This window comes from Temnothorax nylanderi, unplaced genomic scaffold, assembly GCF_030848795.1.
Source record: "Temnothorax nylanderi isolate EJ_2023f unplaced genomic scaffold, tnyl_v1.0 TNYL_tig1278_pilon, whole genome shotgun sequence".
Lineage (NCBI taxonomy): Eukaryota > Metazoa > Arthropoda > Insecta > Hymenoptera > Formicidae > Temnothorax > Temnothorax nylanderi.
In genome coordinates this window covers 1-26069 of record NW_027250340.1, presented here as the reverse complement: position 1 = coordinate 26069, position 26069 = coordinate 1, and the positions used below count along the sequence as shown (strand labels likewise).

Sequence of the window (26069 nt, the reverse complement as noted above, 5' to 3'; positions counted from 1 at the left end):
CGCGTATTATTGATACATATATACATACTTTATACCTAATAAACGTGAGTATTTATTTTCAATTCAATTAATTATTAATAATTTTAAAAAAATTTACAAAATATTCTTAGCATTCAATGTAAATTTCATTAACCCATTTACTGCTTTTTTAGATAAAAATACTCGCTCGACGATATCGCCCGTCAGACGCTTTGGAGTTAACTTGGGCCGCAAGTTTGTCAAGCAAATCTTCATAATTTTACTGCAAATATAACTAAAAATCAAGATTGTTTAATCAATAGCAGCTAATGTTTTATTTTACACTAATATTTGAGGTAAGAGGAGAAGTAGAAGGAAAAAATGCATAAAGAAAAAATACTAATTTATTGAAATTTTGTCTGTGTGATAAATTTGAAAGCATGGAACAACACAAAGGGCAACATTACAATGCTTATACGACTTGACTTTTGAGAATCTGACTAGTTTCCTTACACAGAAAAAAAAGAAGTGTCAAATCAACACTGATATATGTAGGTACTTGATATACGCAAGAATATATAATCTTGAAATGAGATTATATTGCATTAAACGAAGAAAACTTGCTTGAATGAAGTCATTTATATAATAGTTAAACAAAGTTTTATATAGTTCAATTAAGAAAAAAAAATTAAAATAAAAAGTTGAAATCCTTATAAGAAGATTATATATTCTTGCGTATATATACAAGTATATATCAGTGTTGATTTACTTCTTTTTTTTCTGTGTAACAAACGAGTTAACTCGTCCAAAGCGTCTGACGGGCGATATTGTCGCGCGAGTATTCTCGTCCAAAGCAGTGAAAGGGTTAAGAAATGCGATTTCGGAATTTTTATTATATATGGATTACTTTTGTTATATATGGATGAAATCGGCATAAAATTCTCTATAATTTCGGTCCTTATATAAAAATTTCGGAATTTTCAAAAATAACATTCAAGAGTGGAGGTATATTAAAAAATATGACATTTAAAAGAATCTAAATACACAGTTACAGAGATCACTTAATACCGTAACCTTTTTGTCTAAAACATTTTTTTATATACTTCACGGTTTCAGACATAGTCATCACTTATAATCAAATATATTGAATTTCTTCGAGGGGTTGTTTCATGCTAAACATGCTTCGAAGCCGATAAAAAAAATACGTATCTGTTATTTTTTGCCACTCTAAAACATATCCAAAGTCCATCAAAATTGGTGAGGGACAGTTCCAAATGTTCCCTTGTCAGATTCGCACGGTGCGAGAAAGAATGGATAACGAGAATGCAAGCTGCACACACGATGGCGAGGAAAATGCACAACTATCACTGCTGGATCTCCCGGTAGAGGTTTGTATAAAGCCGGTTCTACAATTAGTCGTATGTCAAAGTCGGATGTCAGAACGCATAAGTTGTGCATGGAGTACCTACCTATGCGACGGGATTTGGTTTGCGTTGGGGACAACACGACAAAGTTGCACATGCTAAATCCAAAGGATGATTTCGAGCTAGTGAAATCTTATTCTACCGAGCATACGAAAGGGATAACGGAGGTGCATCTGACGCACGGATGCCTGATAACGAGTTCCACGGACTACACTGTTAGAATTTCGAGTCTTACGGATCCGCCAAAGCCCATCGCTACTTTACGTTCAGAGTTCGGAAGGATCCGCAGCGTGAGTATCACACGCGTAAGATTTGCCGAAAATATCGTATAACATTGAGTTTAAAGAAAAAATTCGTGAAATATCTACGTATAAAATGAGAAATACAGCTCGACAGGTCCAAGATACAAATCAAACATTGAACATTGAATTTTTACTTACATTTACATTTTGAAATCAAGTTTTATCATTGTCTTCCGAATGTTGATGGTAAAAGGTCCTCCTTAATTCTAACAAGTCTTATTTTGCGATATCTTGCACTATGTAAAATATTACATGTAATTGTTTGTGTCTCTTTTATGTTGCTGATGGACTATCTAAATGACACTTTTATTGCAATATCCGGCGATAGTAATATCGTGGTTTGGCGTCCGAAATCGACGCGTTGAACAAAATATCAATGAACAGAGAATTTCTATGCGTGTTCTGTAGCTATTCTATAGGTATATTGCTTTGATATGTAATTTTGTATATTTTTAGTCTTTATTAAGATATTCTAACGCGTCTTATAAGCTCAGCTTATAATATTGCCTATTCATGAAGGGATCTTGTGTTGAAAGAAGAATAAGAGAAAATATATTTTTTTATACTATAGTTTAGTGCCATAAGTATTTAAATATATTTTATACATAGCATTATCGTATATCATATATCATATTGTTGCACCCGCGCTGAGATGCCCGGTAAATGGGAGCCTGAGAGTAGTCGCGAGTCATTTTCCTTGACGACCGGTTGTTTGTAAACGTTTATACTAAAGAGATTCTGTACTGCGGCCTTTGAGCTGATAACACACGTAACGCGAGACGCAAGCCGAGCTGTATTTCTTTATTCTTCGAAATCACTCTTCTCCGAATCTAAATCCGCTTCTTTCGCGAGACCGGGAGTGCGCGAGTACTTGTGAGAGTGAGGAGCGTCACGGGCGCTCACAGAACATATACTAAGGCTACGTTCGAAAACATTACTCGGGTGCACAGCGCGTCGTTCTATCTTTGTTACTTACTAAAAATTGAACAAGGACAGAATTTGCGCCGTTGTCCATTTACCGACGTTGAACAATGCTGGTGTGCGCCCGAGTGAAGTTTTCGAACGCAGCCTAAGCGGGCGCTTTCCACGCGGCGAGCGCAACAATGTCATTTATCGTTTCTCGTTTTGCAAATTTTTCTGATAAGGTGTTTTATATTATAATATCATGCATTTTCTGGTCATGTAAAAATGTTCGCGTGCAGACTCGAGAAACGGCGACGTTTAGACTCTTCGAGTACCAGACGCTTGTTTATAACATTAATATCCAAAGTCATTTATTTGAGTAACATATAACGTTTTTTATCTCCTTTTGATCCCCGAAAAAACATCTCTCCCGAATCATCGCAGGTCCCGTGATCGTGGGATGGAATTCAAAGTCTTCAGGATGTCGCGTGACGTTTCGCATTACGTTCCCATTGTCGGAATTCTGTATGTCGCAATTCGATGGACACCGTTAATTAAACTTATTAAATAAACAAGCAAATTTAATTACATGAAAGAGTCGATACAGATCGAGCAAGGCACGCACACTTTTTTCGCGACACCCTGTATATAGGGCTGCGTTTGGAAACTTCACTCGGGTACACACCAGCATTCTGTCCTTGTTTAATTTTAGGTGGCGTCGCTCATGTGCACGTGAATGTAGGGATCTTCTAGTGAGGGAAAGGACACCGAGGTTGCAGGATGCGGATTGGTCGTCCGCCATTAATGAGATATTTCCGCTTTGAGTATATTTTAGTAAAGATAGTGTACAGTATATGTCAATTTATGACACATGACCACAGTATAACTGTACATACTGTGTTATAACTGATAAAGTGAGCAAGAGAAAAAATAAAAGTGTAAGCATTGTACTTAATAAATCCAATTTTATTAAAATTAAATGTGATTTTATATTATCATTTAATACTGAAATGAGAATATATATATAGAGAATACATAACCTCAACTATAAATCATCAAATTAACTATTATCTATACTAATATATAAAATCCTTACGGGTGGTGTATGTTTGAACGTTAATAACTTAAAAACTATTGCACCAAATTTTTACCACAAGTATATGAAATAGGGGTAGAATTTTCCGGGAAGTGCTATAGGGTGTGTAGTTTTTCGTTATCTATTTTCTGGAAACCGATTTCTTTAATTTTTTTAATATTTAAAAAATAAAGAATTAAAAAAATCGGTTTCCAGAAAATAGATAACGAAAAACTACACACCCTATAGCACTCCCCGGAAAATTCTACCCCTATTTCATATACTTGTGGTAAAAATTCGGTCCAATAGTTTTTTAGTTAAAAACGTTCAAATATACCTCACCCGAAATGTATGTTTGAACGTTTTTAACTTAAAAACTATTGGATCGAATTTTTGCCACAAGTATATGAAATAGGGGTAGAATTTTCCGGAGAGTTCTATAGAGTGTGTAGTTTTGACGTAGAACTACGTCTTTCCCAGAGGGGGGAGTTATTAAATAAATAAATAAATAAATAAATAAATAAATAAAGGAATAAAGGAATAAAGGAATAAAGGAATAAAGGAATAAATAAAAAAATAAATAAAGGAATAAATAAAGGAATAAATAAAGGAATAAAGGAATAAAGGAATAAAGGAATAAAGAAATAAATTTTAAATTTTATCTTTGATTTTCAATACCGATTTATGCCTAAATAGAAGGAAAAGTATTAAAGGAAAATTTTGTTAGCATTAAAGGAAGGTTGGTATTGAATTTGGCGAAGATCGTTGAAGGGGTAACCGATTTTTACTTTACAAGTGTACAAGTTTTCTAATACCATTATATTCTTCAGTTTTTTCTACTTTTATTTCATATACATATAATATTAGATGATTGCATAAGTTTGTGCCCGATTTTCATACCAAAATTATCTTTAAATCGGATTTAATATAAGAAAATGATCACATCCATGAAATTTGTTTTAAATTTTATCTTTGATGAAGGGGTAACCGATTTTTACTTTAAAAGTGTACAAGTTTTCTAATACCATTATATTCTTCAGTTTTTTCTACTCTTATTTCATATATAATATTAGATGATTGCATAAGTTCGTGCCCGATTTTCATACCAAAATTATCTTTAAATCGGATTTAATATAAGAAAATGATCACATCCATGAAATTTGTTTTAAATTTTATCTTTGATTTTCAATTTAAAAAATACAAATTAAGTTGCTATTTTTACATATTTATTATATGTCAATTTAAAAAACGGTGGTGTTCAAAACTGAATATTTTTAAAGTAATTTATTTAGAGCCATTTTTACTAATATGGATATGGAAGATTTGCGTCCTCACTCTGATGAACGGAATAAATTTCTTAGAAGTAAATTAAATTAAATTAATTTATTTTATTTTTAAATAAATTTAAATAAAAGGTTTCGATTTTTTTATGTAATACAAATATTGTTTAACCATAAATTTTAAAGCTGTATAATGTACTATATATAATGTATAATGTATCTATGTATAATTTATTTATTTATTTCTCTGTTTTTAAATTTAGTTATGGATGATGGAATGGATGAAGTTTTATTGAATGCTATGTTAGCATATGAAAGGGAGCAAGCAGAAAATGTTAAACGGAAGACTAGGGAAAAGAGCCCTGAAAAGCGTTTACGGTAAAAAATTTTAAAGATGTATATTTGTTGTCTTTTAAAAAATATTGTAAAAAAAAATTATTCTTTGTATAGGAAGCGAAAGTGTAACGAAAAAGATGAGGAAAAAGATAAGAATGTATAAAATTTACTGCAGAAGAAAGAATAAAAAAATAACTTGAATGTTAAAATGCTTTATATATAAAAAAATATTTATTAATTTAAAATTGAATAAATAAAATTTTATTTTAAAAATATCTCTTTTTTTAAATGATTTGGTATTCAAGATCTCGAATATATCGTATTCCCCGCGGAAAAGAGTTAAATATGTTTTAAATATGGTTTATATTAGTCATTTATATGAACAAAATTAAACTCAAATAAAAACCAAATATTGAATATAAAAGTAATTAAATTTAAATATGTTCCAAATTTGGATCGAAATTAAATTTAAATAAGATCTTGCTATTGGATTTAACTTGTCCAGGCGCATATATGGATCATATTAATATTTAATAAGCATCTAACCATCCTGAGTTCAAATTTTATTTGTATTTGAAACAAATAAAATTTTAATTAACACCCAAATTAAATTTTTATTTAATTGAAAGTGTTCCCATTGACCCATCATATATTCATATTTAATCAAAAATTGTGATTCATAAGATTTTAATAAACCTGCGAGTTATGTTAGTCTTGCGTTGTAGTCTGTTAGGTTATAGGTTTATTATTGAATTTTGTCATTATCAACCACAAATCTACATGTTTAATTATGTTAATTATTTTATACTGTCTACATCGTACATATATTTTATAATTTCAGTTTTAGTTATGTAGGTCATTGGCTTCCCACATAGCATGCATATCAAAAAGACGTCCAGAAGATATCCCGAAGATATATTTAGGAGATAGGATATCTTCTCGGGATATCTTCGGGACGTCTTTTTGATATGCATGCTATGTGGGTTTTTAATCATTTTAAATATATATGTATCGAAAAACAGGCAAATTATGTATTTTCTGTTAAGACATGGATATTTCATCATTTCGATATCGATTCAAAGCTATTTTGATTTGCCTGTCAAATATATAATAACATTGCCATTATATAGAATGCAATATGAATAAAAAATTATATTGTATTGGCAGACATGGATAATGTAAATATTTTATAATTTGAGCATTATAATAATTGCGTTACAATATTAATTTTTTTAGGCTTCCATTTCCATTAAATAGTTACTTTATAACTGTAAAAGTCACAACAAAATTCCTGTTTGTAATTTGACAATTTTGAAAATTAAAATATTATCAACAAAACTGAGAAGTTGAGTCGCCAGCAAATAATTAACAATTAGCACAGGAGTTTTGTTCGACCAAACTGGCAATTTTATTATTAAAAAGACGCTACGTTTCAACCGCAAAATTCGGTCCTTTTCAAGCGTGTATGACTCGCAAATATTAATTAGTTGGACATAGTTTCCAAAATACGCCGAATCTAAAAACTAAATATCAGATTTTGTAGAACGTAGCAGATAGAATAAGTCTAGGAGCATTATATAAATCAAAAACTTACATATTAGAGTGTTATTTCAAGAAATAGAAAACGGTTTCACTACATTTCCGTTGTCCGTAATTATATCAGAGGGACGAGTCCCTGTCGTGCGATGGTGAAATTGCGACTAACAAGAAAGGACGAAACAATAAACAATGACTTCGAAATGTGGCTGAAGTAAAGAGAGGGAAGCAGATGAGAAGGGGATATTACGTTTCCTTTATGATATGTTCGTAGAGAGCATTAAGACTCTCTGTGTCCTTTTGCATATTAATGGTATTATCCGATTTTTTGATGAAGAACATCTCCGCTAATTCCCTCTTTCTCATCAGCCTCTCCCTATGCATTATCTCTGGATTCCCCCAATCAAAGTCATGTCCACGGGATATTCGATGTTCACTAACTACTTAAAATATTATATAATAGGTACATTTTCAGTACTACATCCGCTCATTTATTAAACAAGAAGTTAAATTAAGCAACTAATTAAATTATTAATATTAAATATTAATACAATAAGATATTTGTATTTACATTTATCAAAATAAAAAATAAGTTCAATTATGAAAATAAATATTAATAATTGGACTTATTAAAAATTAAATAATTTGTTCAGATATTGCGCTCGAATTCTTTTCGCGTTTTACAACGCCCGATCGTTTCACATTAGATGGCGCGACGCGCGAGTCGCCACTCCCAAAGAGCCCCCGCCTCCTCCCTCACTCGTTAGGTGTCATGGCCGCACTTGCTTGCGTTTCTTCGAACGTGTCGAGTCCGTTATTTCTTTCTTGACGGATTGATCGTTGCGGCGCGTGTTCTGGAGACTAACCGAGCGAGAGTCGGATCACCAGGGAGAGCTCACCGCCAGGAAAGGGAGAGCTGCGGCAGCTAGCGTCCGAGAGGGAGGATCGAGGCGAGGAATCCGGTTCAGCGAGCGGAGTCCTTAAGGAGGTTGGTTAGTTCTCGGTGCGAGGCAGGCGGCGCGGCAGGGGGAAAGCATATAGGTTAGATTTTCGTCGCGTGAAATAAACGAATTTTAGCAAATAAATATGTGGAATGCATTTAATTGCTGTTTCTTAAGGTTTAAAAAGAGTTGTTTGTACAATTGAAACCCAAATACGTTATTATCCACATTAAAATGTGGAAATAATAAATGTGGTCCTGTTTTTTTTATTTTTACAATTTCTTGATAACTATAAAGACGAATCATTTCAGTCTTCGAGAAAGTTTTTCCTAAATATGTAAAGAGTTATTTGCACCTATTTTCACTAAATTCTTATCATTTTTAATATGCTTTCGAGAGTTACATTACAGGTTAGGTAACATTTTTGCTGTGTCGCCCGTGTATAAGAGAGAGACAAGAGTATAACTTCAATAATTAATTACTCGACAACCATGCAGACGATTATCTTCAACTTTGGCATATATGGACGACAGATTCCCATAGACGAATATTCTCCATTGAACTAATTCTTATCAAATTGATTTGACTAACCACCCTCCTTAAGAGATTCTCATTGGGACGCCATATTTGTTACTTTCATTTGAGGGTTCATATTTTTAGGGTTTATACCGTCATTTTTTAAGGATTAATCATTAATTGAAGGTTAACTATTACTTGAAGGTTAACCATCATCATCCGAAGAAAAACTCTTAAAGTTGGGTGTGATTTCGGACCGCCAATTGAAGATTAACCTTCAAATGATGGTTAACCTTCAATTGGTCCGAAATCACACCCAACTTTAAGAGTTTTTCTATGGTGTTTTTTTAACGGTTAACACCAAAAGTTGAGTGTATTTTTCCATAAGGGTTCAGTTTGATTAAGTATATAAAAAATGTCTCTATTTTTATTCTTTTGAGCTAGCAAATTGTATTCTTGGTTTTTATGGTGATTAATATTTTGTGCAACTGCATCAATCTTTTTGTTGCTAGCGATTAATATTTGTTTTTATGTATTCGATTACTGCGCAAGTGTTGCGCATTTCGTTAATTTTATCAGAAGTTTACTTATCTTCTTTTTGTACCACTGGATTTAAAGCAAACCAATATAAACACAATAATTGTAATTTATAAACGTTTTTTTTATCTTATAACTCATTCTCTGTTGATACCATATTCTCTAATCCCATTATTATCCTAATTAGCAGACAATGTTTTTTAAACGTTTGAAAAATATTTGAAAATCAGTTTTAAACACATATTACAAAACGTTTGAAAAACATTGCCTGTTGATTGAAACCCCAAAATTTCGGCAAGCTACAACAGGGGCTGGATTTTTGAATTTATTCGCAAGAGAAAAGTATGCGCAAATTCTACTCTTACAGAAAAGTTGCAAGTTGATCGCATGGCTTTTAGTTAATCAACTTGCAACTTTTTTATAAGAGCAGAATTTCCGCATACGTTTTTCTTGCGAATAAATTCAAGGATCCAGCCCCAGGTGCGCGCGCGCTGTGCCTTAAAAGCCTCATTAAGAACGTATAAAGGTCTTATTTGAATTTAATTAAATTTAAATTAGATTTAGAACTTATTAAGAACATATAAAGGTCTTATTTGAATTCAACATATTAAGAACATATAAAAGTTTTATTTGAATTTAATGAAATTTGAATAAAATGTACAACTTATTAATTTCATATATGGTTTCAATAAGATTAATATTTAAATTGAATATATTAGCTAATTAAATCCTTATTAAGCCAAATTAAATACGAATATTTTGATGATGAAATGATACTGTAAGAAGTACGTATATATACTTTGTATACTACGAAACATACGTACGAGTATACACGTCGATTAAGAATATACGACATGTATTCATATGTTCGAGATTTTTAATCGAAATGTATATCGGCATTTCTTCTTATATTCTTAATTAAGTTTTATATATAGAACAAATATGAGCCATATTAATGCAGTTATTCAGCATTAATTTAAATCAAATAAAATTTAAATAGAGATTTTATTAAGGTCCATATAAAGTTCATATTTAACTGTTTTCCGCGGGATTAACATTTCTGATATTGTAGGAACTTGCGTGCGAACTATTGGTCAAATTATTGACAATGTTTATCCAGATATTCAGAATTTAACACAAAAGGAAACAAATTGGCTTTGCGAACGTGCAATCGTAACTGCAAAAAATAAAGCTGCAGAGGAGATTAATGAAATAGTTTTACAAAAAGTTACCACCAAATGTAAAACATATAAGTCAATAGACACAATGGTAAATGGAGATGAAGTCATTCACTATCCGATTGAGTTTCTCAACTCTCTTAACCCTGCAGCCCGAGTAGAAATTTATTCAGGCGTGCCTGTTGTCATGTACGGCCCTGATCAGGTATGAATGAGGCATGCCTGACTACGGCATGCCAGATCAGGTCCTGACTGGTGCCATATCAAACATGCCTGGTTATATATAATCAGGCAAGCCTGATAAGGCAATAATCAGGACCTTTTTGAGTATCCCCTAATACACAAATTTTCGAAGGTCAAAAAATCTGATATATTTATTAATATATAATATTTATAATAAAACATCGAGGGCCTTTTTTATTTGACTATTATTATTATATTGTAGAAAGTACAATTTGTCTTCTTTCATTATATAATATTAAAATTTGTTTTTAATAATTATATATTTGAATTAATAAATATAATATATATACAATAATAATTAGTGTGTAGTAATTATAAGTATAATTATAATAAATTATATATATACGTACTGTATGAGAGAATTTTTTCTTATTGTTAATAGATTAGATATGATAAATATAAGGTTAGGTTAGGTAACCTAACCTTATATTTATCACACATATTTTAAAATAACTTGGGTTCTTACCGTGACTACAATACTGTCAAAAAGTTAATGATAGACAACTGACGTTATATAGTATTTGGCTGGGTTGTCCGTCCGCCTTAGGCATGTGCAGTGTATTAATCTCATATGTACAGATATATAATACACACTGTGTTACTATTATAGAATAGCTGTTAATCCACCGCTATCAGAAATTGTGTTTTTTATATATCTCGAAACTCGGCTTCGAAACTATAAACTACTGATGATTTCATCTTTTGTACAGTCAATCTTTTTCTAATTGCACAGGTGAGTAAAAGTACATACATCGTATTTACATCAATATATATGCTGTTGAAATTTTATGAGATTACTCATTTTCTTATTCCTAAGAAAATGAGTTTACGGTCGAATGTATTGTATATATATTGTTTAAATAACTGTTTAACAGGACATGAGTGACAATAAAAGAAAACGAAAGCAAGAGCTAACACGACTACGGGTGAAGCGGCATAGAAAACATAAAGCTTATTGTAGTACATCTGAAAATGGAAATAAATCTGACAGTTCATCTGCTTCAATGGCTTCTCCTGCTGCTGCTTCAATCTCAAATGAGCAAGAATTCTTTATGGACATCGAACAATTTGATTCATATAATGAAAACACTGCAGTGAACAATAATAATGAAAATTTAAACTTAACGCAGGATTCCATGAACAATATAAATGATGAGAATATTCTCAGTGACAGTATTGGGGACAATGATCAAGCTGATTTCGAAATGGATGAACACAGTAACACAGATGAAATGGATGAACATAGTAACACAGATGAAATGGATGAACACAGTAACACAGATAAAATGGATGAACACAGTAACACAGATGAAAATATAGATTTATTAGAAGCCAGTATAGATAATGAGGATGAATTCTATGAATATAACGATGAATTTGATGAGATCACAGAGCTACGAACTTGGGCATTGTCTGGAAATCCTACTATACTCACACACGACTTGATGAATTATTGCGTATCCTGAGGACTCGTTTACTTCCAAATTTACCAAAATCTTCTAAAACTTTTTTAAAAACAGCTTTTCTTTATCCTGATAATGTCCTGAATATTATGCCTAAAAGGGTCCTCATGAATTCGGCTGACATGGTCCTTATTAGGTAAATGAAATCCGGTCCTGAACATGCAATGCGTTACACATCTTGTCAGGACCATGTCAGGTGACTTTACCAGGGCCAGATTATGTATTATGGCACACCTGATCCGGACCTGTTCAGACAGTAACTGAAATTTCTACTCGGGAGGATTGCCTCCACATAAACTGAGACTAAAAGTTGGTACCCCGATAATGCTGCTTCGAAATCTTAAACCACCACGGCTTTGCAACGGCACGAGACTGCAAGTTAAGCGTCTCATGCCTTACATCATAGAAGCAACCATTCTGACAGAACCCGCAGCCGGTGAAATAGCATTAATTCCAAGAATACCTATGGTCCCTACGGATTTGCCATTTGTGTTTAAAAGGCTGCAGTTTCCTGTTAGAATGTGTTTCGCCATGACGATTAATAAGTCCCAAGGACAAACCTTCAAAGTAGTTGGCGTAGACCTCAGAAACGAAGTCTTTTTACACGGTCAATTATATGTAGGACTCTCACGGATTGGTTCAACAAAGGACCAAACAATACTGATTCCTGATGAGAGCAATAAAACTCGCAATGTTGTTTTCACAGAGGTTTTTAACGATTAAAAAACAAATCCAATGATCAACTAATAAACAAGTAGAATCAACGTCATTATAAAAGACAGATAAATAAATATATATAGAAAAATATAGATAATGGAAAACAAGCATTAAAGTAACCCGAGTAGAAATTTATTCAGGCGTGCCTGTTGTCATGTACGGCCCTGATCAGGTATGAATGAGGCATGCCTGACTACGGCATGCCAGATCAGGTCCTAACTGGTGCCATATCAAGCATGCCTGGTTATATATAATCAGGCAAGCCTGATAAGGCAATAATCAGGACCTTTTTGAGTATCCCCTAATACACAAATTTTCGAATGTCAAAAAATCTGATATATTTATTAATATATAATATTTATAATAAAACATCGAGGGCCTTTTTTATTTGACTAATATTATTATATTGTAGAAAGTACAATTTGTCTTCTTTCATTATATAATATTAAAATTTGTTTTTAATAATTATATATTTGAATTAATAAATAATATATATACAATAATAATTAGTGTGTAGTAATTATAAGTATAATTATAATAAATTATATATATACGTACTGTATGAGAGAATTTTTTCTTATTGTTAATAGATTAGATATGATAAATATAAGGTTAGGTTAGGTAACCTAACCTTATATTTATCACACATATTTTAAAATAACTTGGGTTCTTACCGTGACTACAATACTGTCAAAAAGTTAATGATAGACAACTGACGTTATATAGTATTTGGCTGGGTTGTCCGTCCGCCTTAGGCATGTGCAGTGTATTAATCTCATATGTACAGATATATAATACACACTGTGTTATTATTATAGAATAGCTGTTAATCCACCGCTATCAGAAATTGTGTTTTTTATATATCTCGAAACTCGGCTTCGAAACTATAAACTACTGATGATTTCATCTTTTGTACAGTCAATCTTTTTCTAATTGCACAGGTGAGTAAAAGTACATACATCGTATTTACATCAATATATATGCTGTTGAAATTTTATGAGATTACTCATTTTCTTATTCCTAAGAAAATGAGTTTACGGTCGAATGTATTGTATATATATTGTTTAAATAACTGTTTAACAGGACATGAGTGACAATAAAAGAAAACGAAAGCAAGAGCTAACACGACTACGGGTGAAGCGGCATAGAAAACATAAAGCTTATTGTAGTACATCTGAAAATGGAAATAAATCTGACAGTTCATCTGCTTCAATGGCTTCTCCTGCTGCTGCTTCAATCTCAAATGAGCAAGAATTCTTTATGGACATCGAACAATTTGATTCATATGATGAAAACACTGCAGTGAACAATAATAATGAAAATTTAAACTTAACGCAGGATTCCATGAACAATATAAATGATGAGAATATTCTCAGTGACAGTATTGGGGACAATGATCAAGCTGATTTCGAAATGGATGAACACAGTAACACAGATGAAATGGATGGACATAGTAACACAGATGAAATGGATGAACACAGTAACACAGATGAAAATATAGATTTATTAGAAGCCAGTATAGATAATGAGGATGAATTCTATGAATATAACGATGAATTTGATGAGATCACAGAGCTACGAACTTGGGCATTGTCTGGAAATCCTACTATACCTCACACACGACTTGATGAATTATTGCGTATCCTGAGGACTCGTTTACTTCCAAATTTACCAAAATCTTCTAAAACTTTTTTAAAAACAGCTTTTTCTTTATCCTGATAATGTCCTGAATATTATGCCTAAAAGGGTCCTCATGAATTCGGCTGACATGGTCCTTATTAGGTAAATGAAATCCGGTCCTGAACATGCAATGCGTTACACATCTTGTCAGGACCATGTCAGGTGACTTTACCAGGGCCAGATTATGTATTATGGCACACCTGATCCGGACCTGTTCAGACAGTAACTGAAATTTCTACTCGGGAACATTGAAATGTGATTTTTGTCGGAGTACAGTTTATAATATACAAATAAAATACATATTTAGTTCACCTATCTGCATTACAATTAGTGAAAAATCATTAAAAATAGTTAATACAAAAAATGGAACTTAAAAAATTCTATCCAAAAAACGTTATATAAAAAAAACAGTGGATTAGGCCTACTAGGGACACCACGTTAAAAAAAACGCGCCTAACACTATACCTCCGAGGTGGTGTGGAATATAGTGTATTATCTCTGAGATGTATAAAAGTTGAAACTTTATAAAATGTCGAACACGAAAATGATTGATCCTGAGAAAAAAATATAGAACGTTTTTTGTATAGAATTTTATAAGTTACAAATTTTAACGCAGATTTATATACTATATACTGGGCAAAGTATATAAATATATATAAAAACAATAATATACTTAACTAGCTGATTACCCGGGCTTCGCCCGGGAGTCGTTTTTCTTAAAGGAGTTCCATAAGGAGTCGGGTTGATTTAAAGACGGTAGTTTAACTTTTACACATGAATAACACATTTTAGGTGCTTAAGTTTTAAACTTTTTTGCTTAACAATGATCACATATTGGATCAATTTTCCAAATTATTTTTTCGGATGAAATTGATATTCGTAATTTGAATCATAACTAAATGTTTCTAATTTCAAAATGGACCGCATAAATGATTTCATGGATTAAACATGTCGTAACCGGTCTTTTTCCAATCAAGTTTCACACTATTGAGTCATTTCCGCTTCTCCGATATTTCACTTACCGATTAGCGACATCATCCTTTGGTTTACCCTAGCGTTTTTTAGGGAATTTTGAGATTGCTCGCTCGCGATGAACACATAACCTCGATTTTAAGAAAAACGACTCCCGGGCGAAGCCCGGGTAACCAGCTAGTAATATTAATAAATATAAGCTTAGACTATCATGTCAACACATTTTTAGTATAAAAATTTAGAAGTTGAACGAACTTACCTTAAGTGAAGTTCGACTATAATTATGCTGTCTCGTCCGGATGGATAAATGTGTAGTGCGCCCCCTGCGCAGTTACCAACAGGCGATTTTAAAGACTCTAAAACGCGCGTTTTTCTCGATCCGCGCGCGAGTCGAGCGTCCCTTCCCCGCCGTAGCGCTTCATACTTTTAAAGCTGCAAATCTGAAATTGGGGATTGGGAGGGTGGGACTATCCATCCGGACGAGACAGCATAATTATAGTCGAACTTCACTTTAAGGTAAGTTCGTTCAACTTCTAAATTATGCAACGTCTCGTCCGGATGGATAAATGTGTAGATATTTAAAGCCCAGATTTGCACCCGAGATCCTGTTTGCGATACAGAATCCCAATCATGCACTGGGCAATACAGAGAAGATCAATATGTTAACCGGTATTAAGAATGGTTTGGTCTGCAAAATGGTTTAAAGATGAGCAAGGATTGCGGTCTTCCAATCTTCGAAGTCTTGAGACTGGCTGGAATTTTGATGACCAAGGTTTCGGTAATTGTGATGTTTGAAAGTTATATAGCTGCTAGCGTTTGCAACCCTTGAGCAATTGTGAGCGCGAGAAGCGTCACCAACTTTCTAGAGAGGACTTCCAGCGAGAGATCCTCGTGGGGGTATAAAGTAGATCAATAGGTGATTACCTGCGCCGGAATCCCAAATAAAAATGTATCTAGGACGCTGTGGTTTCAGCGCCGCCACCTCTTAAAAAATTCTTCTCACCAACGGGTGTGAGGTGTGAGCCTATTTCTTCTGCCGAAAGCAGAAAAAAGGCTAGGCGATACGTTCAGAGTTAATCTCGTCAATTTTTCCCTTTTCTCTGGAGGAATAGAAACTGAAAAATAAATAGAGCCAAATATGAACCCTAAGAAATGATAGGGTGTGTAAGAAGAAAACACACTTTTCCGTTCGTTAAGGTGATTTGACGTCTAGTTATTGAGATATTAAATCTCAAAGTTGGCATTTTTAACATAGATTTTATGGGAAATTGTACCGAAACATACAATTTTCGAGAATTTCACTCACTATTTGTAAAGAAACAAGTTCAAAAAACTGAAAATAACATTATTTGATTGTCTTCTCTAAATAGTTAAATATTTTGATTGTCTTCTCTAGATGGTTAAATATATCGATAACTGTCTTGTTGTTGTCAAGATTTTGTTAAAAAATATTAGTCATAATAAAGTTACTTTATATTTTTCCCTCTCTATTTCTCTTTTTGCACGTAACAATTACGTTTTTTTTTTTTTTTTTTTTTTTTGGACGTATTACAAAATGACTGGTCTCTTATAAAAAATACGTCGCAAAATTGATCTTTTTTGTTTTTCACTTTACTTTTACACTCCACGTCCAACATACGCAATACTAAATCTTGATAAAATACAAGCAAAAGAGTCTTATTGTTGCTCCACGTTTCCTAATAACGGATCAAATAGGAACTTGCTTGAAAACGTAGTAACGTTTACTGGCACATCTTCTTTTTACGCTAGAAAACGAAAATTACATATATGTGCATACAATAATACGTAACGAAATATCGCAAGGATATTTATAAATATGCATGGTATGACTTGCATTATATACAGTTGCATTATATAATTGCTATGAACCGTATTAGTCATTGTGTAAAGGTTTTTGGAAAACAAGTATTTTTGGTGCCATGTAGAAAGAAAAAAAAAAATATCTCTGCGTACATATGAAATCTAAACAAAAATAGAATAGAATCTCCGTTTTACTCTTTCTAAATTTTCATTTATCGTTTACTTCGTTTAAATCATCGAACTATTGTTCGTTAATTGATCCATTTTCCGTTTTCCGTTTTTTTTTTTTTTTTTTTTTTTTTGTGATTAAACCAATATTAGTAACAGAAGACTGAACAGTGGTCCAAGCTCATCGAAAACATTCCTTTTTTACCTATATTTAGATATGATTATATCTGTATAAATTTGGCAGTGGTATAGGCACATATGTTATCCGCATTTCTGGTACTCTGCTTGATTCTTCTACAGTGTATAATGATAGCAAATCCCTAGATATGTTATAAAACTTTACCTTACTCATTTTTACAAATATCTAATCACTTCAAAGTGTCTCGCGAATTCATCAGGTATTCAACATATACCATTCGTCAGGATGATCGAACGTGAGCGTTCTCTCTTCACTTCTTTGTCCTATTTTCGACGTTTATAGTTGAAGTCACTCCATTGAGTTCATCTTGGATTTGCTGAAGAGTCTTGCCTTTTGTTTCGGGCAACAGTAATACCGTGAAAAAGATACTAATGATGCAGAAATCTCCGGATATCCAGAAGATCACGTACTTGCCATTGAACGCTTCTTCAAGATTGATGGAGAACTTGGCTATGATAAAGTTCAAAACTTTGCTAAAGAAAACAGTTATAGTAGAAGTTCTAGCCTTGATGTTCGAAGCGAACATCTCACCCATCAATGCCCACGGAATCGGATTCCAGCCTACGCTGTACGTGGCAATGTAGACGATAAGCGTAACCATCGGCAACCAGGATATCTGCTCTATCATTCTAGCACTTGTTAGGTATAAGACAAAACGATGTTGACGTGTAATAAGGCCAAAAATTCAATCAAAGTTGATGAATTGTCGCGTTTCTTGACGGCCTTTCGATCAGCTGTACGCGACGTGAATATATGGCAGCGCCGTGCCGTTGGCACTGGCATGATAGCTGTTTACAGCAAAGAGATGCAATGTCACGACATTTCTCTTGTACGAATGTCAACTAGAGTCAAATCTTGAACTGTTTACATTTATCAGTAGATAAATTAATACATAATCAAATGAAAAGTTACATTATATAACCAGTAATTATACAAGTGTCTAAATTATATCCATAAAAAATTGTTTTCCTTAAAATCAAATTTAGGCCTTATATTGACTCATATAGTACTTTGCATCTCCTTGTCTGATAAATGAATGGAGGGTTCAAACTCCTAATGAGGTGGATGGTGCTTAAAGGGTAACTTATAATCTGTAACCGCTTGAAGATTCACTGGATCGGATGTATTTTCCGTCCATTTGGATCGATAAGCCGGATAGTCTGCCGGCTCTGGTTACCTGATTTTATTCTAACACCTTCTGGAGCGGGACCTGTAGCGGTGTGACGACTGGCTACTGCTGCTCGTAGGTACTTAATTCGCTGCTGAGTCTCCTTCGAGAGCGTCAAGGACGCATTGACAATGTCCTTGGAGGACTTCCCGTCAAGACTGTTCTTAATTTGCTTACTGAAAAAATTACTAATTAATAAATTATCTGCCGAAACGTATCGGTTGTGGTCTTGGCCAAAGTATTAAAGTCCGGCTTGATATGAGCCCGTCTAGACAAGGGACGGCGATAGTATAAATCTGCTATATTCTTTACTCCCTTGTTGAGTTTACCGACTGCAGAACAAACCTCGACGATGAGGGACCTTTGCGTCTCTCGTCTGAGAAGGTCCGACAATGCCTCTCCGAAAGCAAGGAGGGCGAAGCCGACCTGATCCTGGTTGATACAACAGTACTCGTCTCTCTTGCCTATAGCCCTATTTTTTAAAGCCGATTCGCACTCTGGGTTTAGCTTAGGAGCCTTGATGAAGGCTAATTCCTCCGAGGAAGAGTGCTTCTTTAAGTAGAGCTTCTCGCTAATCCGCGGGAAGGCTCTTCCGAACCAGCTCACGCCACTGCTGAACGACAAGGTCGTTCCAGGAATGTCTGCTGTTTGACATACGGCAGCGAAAAACTCTCTAGTTAGGGTATCCGCCGAATTCTCAGCTGCAGCGGGCTCCGCCAAAACTATTGTCTAGCTCGGGGGGGGAACGTGGGCAAGCCATCATCTGAATGGTTATTTACCACCGCTACAGCCGAAGAAAAGGTATTCCGATTAATCGGAAAAGGTTGTGTCGACTCCTCTGTCTGTGCCACAGAACTGGGATGTGCGTACACACCTGTAACGTGCGGATCCCTTGGCCTAACCTGTCTAGCAGGACTTGCCATTTCTGCCACCTGAGAGGCAGATCTCGCTCGACCAGGGCTGTCCTCTCTAATGATGTCGTCAGAATTTTTCTCTCCGCATCCGACTCTCGGTCAGTGTGACATGCGAGAGCAGAGGACACGGTCGGCGATAACGAGGCGACATGTGGATATCTAACCTCTCTCCTCGATAATACCTCGATCAGCTGCGATAACTAGTTTTCCAGACCCTCGATGCGATCACGATGCCTGGACGACGATGACTTCTTCCTCTTCCTTGATTTATGCGTAGATTTGCCCATTTATACTCGATAAATGACGGAAATCTAGCAAGGATAATAATCACGCTGTTGATAATCGCAAAACAGGAAAAACAATGGAGCGCTACGGCGGGGAAGGGACGCTCGACTCGCGCGCGGACCGAGAAAAACGCGCGTTTTAGAGTCTTTAAGATCGCCTGTTGGTAACTGCGCAGGGGGCGCACTACACATTTATCCATCCGGACGAGACGTTGCATAATTATTTTCAATATTGTTCTGTTGTTTTCATTTATTGAATTTACAAATTTGCTAAATTAATATAAAAACTCTTAAAATAAAAAAAATTATTTATTGCATTATTTACTGCATTTATAAATTATATTTGTCAGTACTTATTGTTTGTTACTATTTACTCAATTTCTTAATTTACGGAATTTATTTCATTTAATTAAGTTTTATTTATTTACTTCAACTTAATTGAAATAATTCCTCAATTAGAATTGAATTTAATGTAGACATGTTTTCGATAATGCCTGCCGTCACTTCCGCTATCCCATTAATGGCGGCTTTGTCTCATCCCCCACTAGAAGATCTGTACGTGGATGTATGATGCACCGGATGCAGCGGTTCTTCCGTGTTTACACCACCCTCAGTCGCCTTCGTTAAACGACCGGGCCAGTTTCAAACAGATCGAATGAAAATACTCAGATTCGCACGGTGCGAGAAAGAATGGATGGCGAGAATGCAAGCTGCGACGCCCACGACAGCGAGGAATGTGCACAATTATCACTGCTGCGTCTCCCGGTGGAGGTTTGTAGAAGAGAAAGAAAAACGTCGATTTTTTCGTATTTCACGTAGACGTGCATGAAATTCCTTTTTTAAATCGTCGCTGTCATTTCGTCTGTCAGGGCACGCATTATGAAACTCTTCAGGGCACGTATTATGGAACTTTTCGGAATGGATTCCAATCGAAATTTTTTAGTTATTTCCTAGATTTCTATTGTGTTTTCTAAGGGAAACGGAATAATTCCGATCGGAATCCATTCCGAAATAGTTCTGCAGTAAGTGTACAGTATAGTCGCTTGTCGATGGGATAAAGTGTGCTGAACCAGCGACGGTCAACTCTCTCTTTCGTTCTGTCTCCATCCCTTCCGTAACATTTGTTTGATTATGCGTTTAATTATTTTATTGTGCTGCATTTCAGGTATTCCTGCATATATGTTCCTTCCTGGACGCGTCGACGCTGATACACAGTTTGAGTTTAGTGTGCAAACAATTCTACCAGATTTTAAAGGATGAGTCAGTGTGGAAAGCGCGAATTAAACACATATGGCCGTATGCTAGCTACTCATTTTTGCGTCCCGGTTAGTTGCTAAAGTTGATAGCACCCCTAAGAGCACAGTTGACGGAAAGTCGACGGCAAGTCGACTTTTATAAGTCGACTTCTAGTCGACTTCTAAAAATGACGGAAAGTCGACTAAAAGTCGACTTCTAAATAGTCGACTTATAAAAAGACGGAAAACAGTCAAGTCAAGCGGCGCGTCATGCATCATCAATATGGCGGCGAATCTCGAGGAGGCTGGAGGAGCAGAGCTTACGCGAGTGCGAGGAATTGTTACAGAATGCCGTTACCAACCGACATGGAAGCGAAATTGCTGCGCCAGATAGTTCTTGCAGGTATGGCGGATCAAGTCGCGAGAAAGGTTTCGCCCGACGAGGTAAAAGAGGATCAGGCTAAGGCCAAGTGGAAACATGCTTACAGGTTAGGTATGGTGTGTTATTTATTATCATCGATAATTAAGACCTATTGAATGCGACAGCTCTCCATTCTGAACCATCTTTCAGAACATCAGAAATGGAGGAACCTGTGTTCATGCATTCTTCGTGCGTTCTACGGAAAATCAGTCCGGAATAAGTGGTTTATCAAGAGGTGTACGAAACGAATAAGATGTACATGAGAGGTGTCACGGCGATAGAACCCGAATGATTGCCGAAATTCGCTCCCATGCTATGCCATCTTAGTGAACCATTGGTTGATCCACCGCCAAGGTATTTTTATCTCAATTCTTGCTTTATAATGTTTTTCCTACATATTTATAAAGATATTTATAAAGATATTAATCTTCATTATGATCGAATATTATTCTTATTTATAGATATAATCAAGGAATTGGGAAGATCATTTGCCGCGTGTCTGGTACATTCCGGTCTGGAAAGGCCGGATGGGCACTATCATCGATGGGTATAGAGCATCCGTGGACGGTGTCAAGTGGTTCGTGTATTTCTTCTTGAAGGGTCAAGTGTGCCCTAAGCTGAAACAATTTGTCCCGTCGCTGCTGACGCGACACCTGGGAGCATCACCAAGTCATGGGCCAGGTAAATCATTATTCTATCTCCTTTCGATTTCACGTTGATTCATCGAATAGATTACATCAATTCAATACGATTTTTTCAGGTTGATACCACGCACTCAAGCAATAGTACAAACGCTGCAGTCGCAGGGAGTCGTGTCCAAATACAAACTGCTAGAAATCTGGGGTTCGGATAAAAAAATGTGAGATTTTAATTTATAAAATAATATTTAGATATTATCATAGACTTCTATACAATACTAGACCGCTGACAGGCATCTCGGCCGTGATGCTTGCCGCCATGTTGATTTTAGCCAAGATATGCTATACTACAGATTCTATACAAGTGGTTTTATACAAGATTTCTATACAATAGTCTAGCATATACAGAATGTCCAAAAGAAAGGGTTTAATACTACAGGAGTAGTGGTTCGATTTCGGCATCCAAGTACGCTACACGTCGAAGGCATGACTTACAACTTATTGATAACATGTACCAATATTTAACACAAAAACATTCGCCTGCTTCGTTATGTACTGTAATAACGAATGCAGATAAACGCACATCATGAGCAACTGAACACCCGATAATGACTTAATTCAATATGGCCGCACCCTTCACTACCACTTGCATCTCGCATTCGCATCAGCTTTTCGGCAGTGCTTCCATAGATGTTAGTGGTCTAGTATAAAAGTCTGTGGATATTATATATTTATAATATTGTATATATATATATATATATATAACAATATTATTATATATTTACAACATTATGATAATAATATATATATTATATATATTTATATAGCTAATTTTGCATATTGTTTCGCGATTAACGCTGGAATGTTTTAATTTTAGTTCTGTTGTCAGCTTACTAGAAGTGGCTGCCGGAATCCGCGCACGCAGAAATGGCACAGATATGGCCGCCTTTGTAATTAAGACTAAAACATTAGGATTGTAATTATACAGTTTTTTAGATAATTAAATTATTCTATATATGAAAAAAAATCGAAATGCATCAGTTTTAGCCCTCCAGCAAGGGGTCGATTGCGTATCTTGAAATAATGAGGTAAAAATTACAAAAGTGAGAAAATTTATTAGCGTATCTATGATTTTATTTATCAAAATCTAGTAAAATCTGTTAACTTTTGTCATTTTTACCTCGTTTCAAGATACACAATCGACCTCTAGACGTACGCAGCGATTTATTTTATCGACTTTAAAAGTTGGCGGGAAGTCGACTTTTCGTCATGACGGGAAGTCGACTTTTCATCATGACGGGAAGTCGACTTTAAGTCGGTGGTTTTTGCGACATTCGCCGACTTCAAGTCGACTTCAAGTCGACTTTCGTCCTTAAAAATGTCGACTTCTCTGCCAAGTCAGTTTCGGTAGAAGTCGACTTCAAGTCGACTTAAAGTCGACTTTTTGCTCTTAGGGACCTTATAGCTTGCACGATCGATTATTTAGATGAATAAACAAAACACTCTATAAGCTATTTTACGCCAAGGCTCAAACTTACGCAAGCATATGCAGGTCGTTGCTTACATCCACTGAGATATAAGTATAGAGTGGGCACTGCGATGCTACGCCCATCAGGCGGAAAACAAGCCTGAGACAGATAAATATTGTGAGATCCCTCTCTTTCTCTGTTGTACAAGACGCAAGCGCATATTACTAAGAGAAAGATGTAGTTGTCTTTGTCATACGAACTGCATGACAAAGACAGCGATCCCACGAATTTACCTCTTTCTCAGCTCCGCCAGCCGAACCAGTGCTCTCTCCATACTTATATCTCAGTGCTTACATCGCGTTAAATTTTATTTCGTAGTATTTCATTTCTTGAAAAAAAGCGTGTTCTACAAAATACAAGTAATCGAATTTAGAACACAAGCCATTTTCGGTCTGAGCTTAGATCTTAGGCAGCTCAATATTAATTTTCGTATAATATATATACATATATATTTCCGTACGTATATATTTCCGTATAATATATATACATATAATATATGTATATGTATTATAAATAATACATATATGCACGGAAATTAATATTGAGCTGCCTAAGATCTAAGTTTAGATCGAAAATGGCTTGTATTCTTATTCGATTGTATATCATAGTGGTCTTGTTCTCTTTTATTACTAAACAAGCAAATTTATTTTGAACGTAATGTGTTATATGTGTTATTTAATCAAAGCGCGCACGGTAGCGCGCGCCTGTATAGAGGTCTAGTTTATAAAAAATTGCATGAAGCAAGCTTGAGCAGCTCCATTTATTTCAATAACTTAATATACATAAAGTAAAAACGTGAATAGATCTGTATCAAGAATGTGCTTGTAGTTTATTTGTACTTAAATAATTGTATGTGTATGCATTCTTTTTGTACTCAATATTATAGTACGAATAAGCAGCTTTCGTCATATTTCTTAGTCAGTTACATAAAGTCACGTGTCATTTCAGCGAGACCCGACAAACTGTTTTGGTTGTCGTCGTGCTTTGCGATCGAGAAACAAATAGCGCTATGGAAACAACAGGATTCTATGGTGAAATTGATAAACATGTACCCACATTACATCAGAGCTGTGTTACTGATGCATGTAGGTAGTATATATTATGCCAAGTGTCTTTGAACATCTTTCCTTGTGAAAAACGATATAATGATGATTCTCATTTTCAGGGTGGAACCATCTGTATTGGTGGAACAGAGTTCGACCTGGTTTACTGGAAACGCGAGACACCCTCTTATGAAATCGGGAACAGCGTCCGCACCGATTTAGCGCATGACGGATGGATCCACGGTCTGACAGCGATAGACAACACGATCTACAGTTGCGGTTGCGATCGGAGTGTGAAGTCGTGTATGCTCACCAACACCAGTTTCGTCCATCAGAGAACTTACGAGATGTATGCGATAGCAAAACTGTTCCTTTCGGCAGCTTCGCGATAAGAAGACCGAGCGGGGAAGATAATTCCTGTTTGTGAGAGAAATAATTGTTTCCCTCCAAATTATTCGAATGCAGATACCGCGTTTTGTGTCTCCCTTGTCGAGACAGATAATTAGGAAATGCAATTCTAAGATTCACTTGTTAAACCCTGCATATTACCATTTCGTGCGTATCATTTTTCATTAACGTTAAATATTACTGAAACAGGCCAAATGAGCAGATGTGCGTGTTGTCATCCTGTCCGCAGTGCGCCATCATCGGCGGCGCATTCTCCGGGACAATATACGTGTTCGATTCGCGATCGAGTAATAATCCGATCAGCCAGTATCGACCCCACACCAAACGCGTGACTAAGCTGGCCATAAACACGGAATACATCCTGTCCGCTAGCCTGGACAAGACGGTATCCGTTTGGGATCAGAGAGCCGGACGGACCATGAAATCTATCACAGTATAATGTCATCCCGTATTTTTAACATCGAGAAAAGAAACACGGTTACGATATCTCTAGTGTACCTTTTAGATTCCAGATCAAGCGCTTCCCACGTGCATGAGTATGCGACGGGATTGGGTTTGCGTCGGAGACCACAAGGCGAAGTTGCACATGCTAAATCTAAATAACGATTTTGAGCTAGTAAAATCTTATTCTACCGAGCATACGAAAGGGATAACGGAGGTGCATCTGACGCACGGATGCCTGATAACGAGTTCCATAGACGGCACCGTCAGAATTTCGAGCCTTTCGGATCCGCCGAAGCCCATCGCTACTTTACGTTCAAAGTTCAAACATATCTTCAGCGTGAGTAATATCGCGTAAAATTTGCCGAAAATACCGTATCATTGACTTTGAAGAAAAAATTCGTTAAACGTCTACGAGTAAAATGAAAAAATAGTTTAACAATTAAATTTTTACTTACATTTAATCTTTGAAATTAGGTTTTATCGTTGTCTTTTGTATGTAAATAAAATCCTTAAAATTAACAACATACTTACAAGTCTTATCTTGCAATATCGTGAATTTTGTTAGATATTGTATGTAATATTCGTGCCTTTTATGTGCAGATAGACTACCTGAATGACACTCTCGCGGTATCCGGCCTAGGTATCGAGGTATGGCACCCGAAATTGACGTGTTCAACGAAACATCAATGAACGGAGAATTTCTATATGTGTTCTATAGCTATTCCACAGTTGTATT

The 26069-nt window shown here is 35.2% G+C and overlaps 3 protein-coding genes, 2 long non-coding RNA genes and 1 pseudogene across 9 annotated transcripts; 4 read left to right on the top strand and 2 right to left on the bottom strand.

The window, feature by feature from the left end:
• The first annotated feature begins 10401 nt into the window (after positions 1-10401).
• LOC139787116 (uncharacterized) lies at positions 10402-11234 on the top strand. The gene is made up of 2 exons (XR_011722524.1): positions 10402-10962; positions 11105-11234. It is a non-coding gene; the product is annotated as an uncharacterized lncRNA (long non-coding RNA).
• A 782-nt stretch (positions 11235-12016) lies between these two features.
• LOC139787119 (ATP-dependent DNA helicase PIF6-like) lies at positions 12017-12415 on the top strand. Its single transcript, XM_071726209.1, has one exon. It carries the CDS (start codon positions 12017-12019, stop codon positions 12413-12415), a length of 399 nt encoding a protein of 132 aa, XP_071582310.1.
• A 126-nt stretch (positions 12416-12541) lies between these two features.
• On the top strand, positions 12542-14400 carry LOC139787117 (uncharacterized). Of its 2 annotated transcripts, XR_011722526.1 has the most exons (3): positions 12542-12581; positions 13228-13350; positions 13493-14400. It is a non-coding gene; the product is annotated as an uncharacterized lncRNA (long non-coding RNA). The 2 variants fall into 2 exon arrangements; XR_011722525.1 differs by lacking the exon at positions 12542-12581 and having other exon boundaries at positions 13226-13350.
• A 2116-nt stretch (positions 14401-16516) lies between these two features.
• Positions 16517-19708, bottom strand: LOC139787115 (uncharacterized; annotated as a pseudogene).
• On the bottom strand, positions 17500-17877 carry LOC139787114 (trehalose transporter 1-like protein). The gene has a single exon (XM_071726203.1). The coding sequence runs from the start codon at positions 17875-17877 to the stop codon at positions 17500-17502; it is 378 nt and encodes a 125-aa protein (XP_071582304.1).
• A 472-nt stretch (positions 19709-20180) lies between the features above and the next one.
• LOC139787118 (F-box/WD repeat-containing protein 9-like) lies at positions 20181-26069 on the top strand. Of its 4 annotated transcripts, XM_071726205.1 has the most exons (7): positions 20181-20386; positions 20781-20940; positions 24387-24523; positions 24604-24830; positions 25079-25322; positions 25395-25670; positions 25934-26069. In XM_071726205.1, exons 1-7 carry the CDS (start codon positions 20306-20308, stop codon positions 26021-26023), a joined length of 1215 nt encoding a protein of 404 aa, XP_071582306.1. In that variant the 5' UTR covers positions 20181-20305; the 3' UTR covers positions 26024-26069. The 4 variants fall into 4 exon arrangements, with proteins under 4 accessions (XP_071582306.1, XP_071582307.1, XP_071582305.1 ...); XM_071726206.1 differs by lacking the exon at positions 20781-20940 and having other exon boundaries at positions 20188-20386; XM_071726204.1 differs by lacking the exons at positions 20181-20386; positions 20781-20940 and adding an exon at positions 23562-23894.

Excerpts from the sequence above, each read along its gene's own strand:
- LOC139787119 (XM_071726209.1), top strand. The coding sequence starts at position 12,017 with ATGCTGCTTCGAAATCTTAAACCACCACGGCTTTGCAACGGCACGAGA.
- LOC139787114 (XM_071726203.1), bottom strand. The coding sequence starts at position 17,877 with ATGATAGAGCAGATATCCTGGTTGCCGATGGTTACGCTTATCGTCTAC.
- LOC139787118 (XM_071726204.1), top strand. The coding sequence starts at position 23,642 with ATGACAAAGACAGCGATCCCACGAATTTACCTCTTTCTCAGCTCCGCC. Across the intron at positions 23,895-24,386 it reads ATATATACATATATATTTCC|CGAGACCCGACAAACTGTTT; the intron begins GTACGTATATAT and ends GTGTCATTTCAG. Across the intron at positions 25,323-25,394 it reads GGACCATGAAATCTATCACA|ATTCCAGATCAAGCGCTTCC; the intron begins GTATAATGTCAT and ends TGTACCTTTTAG.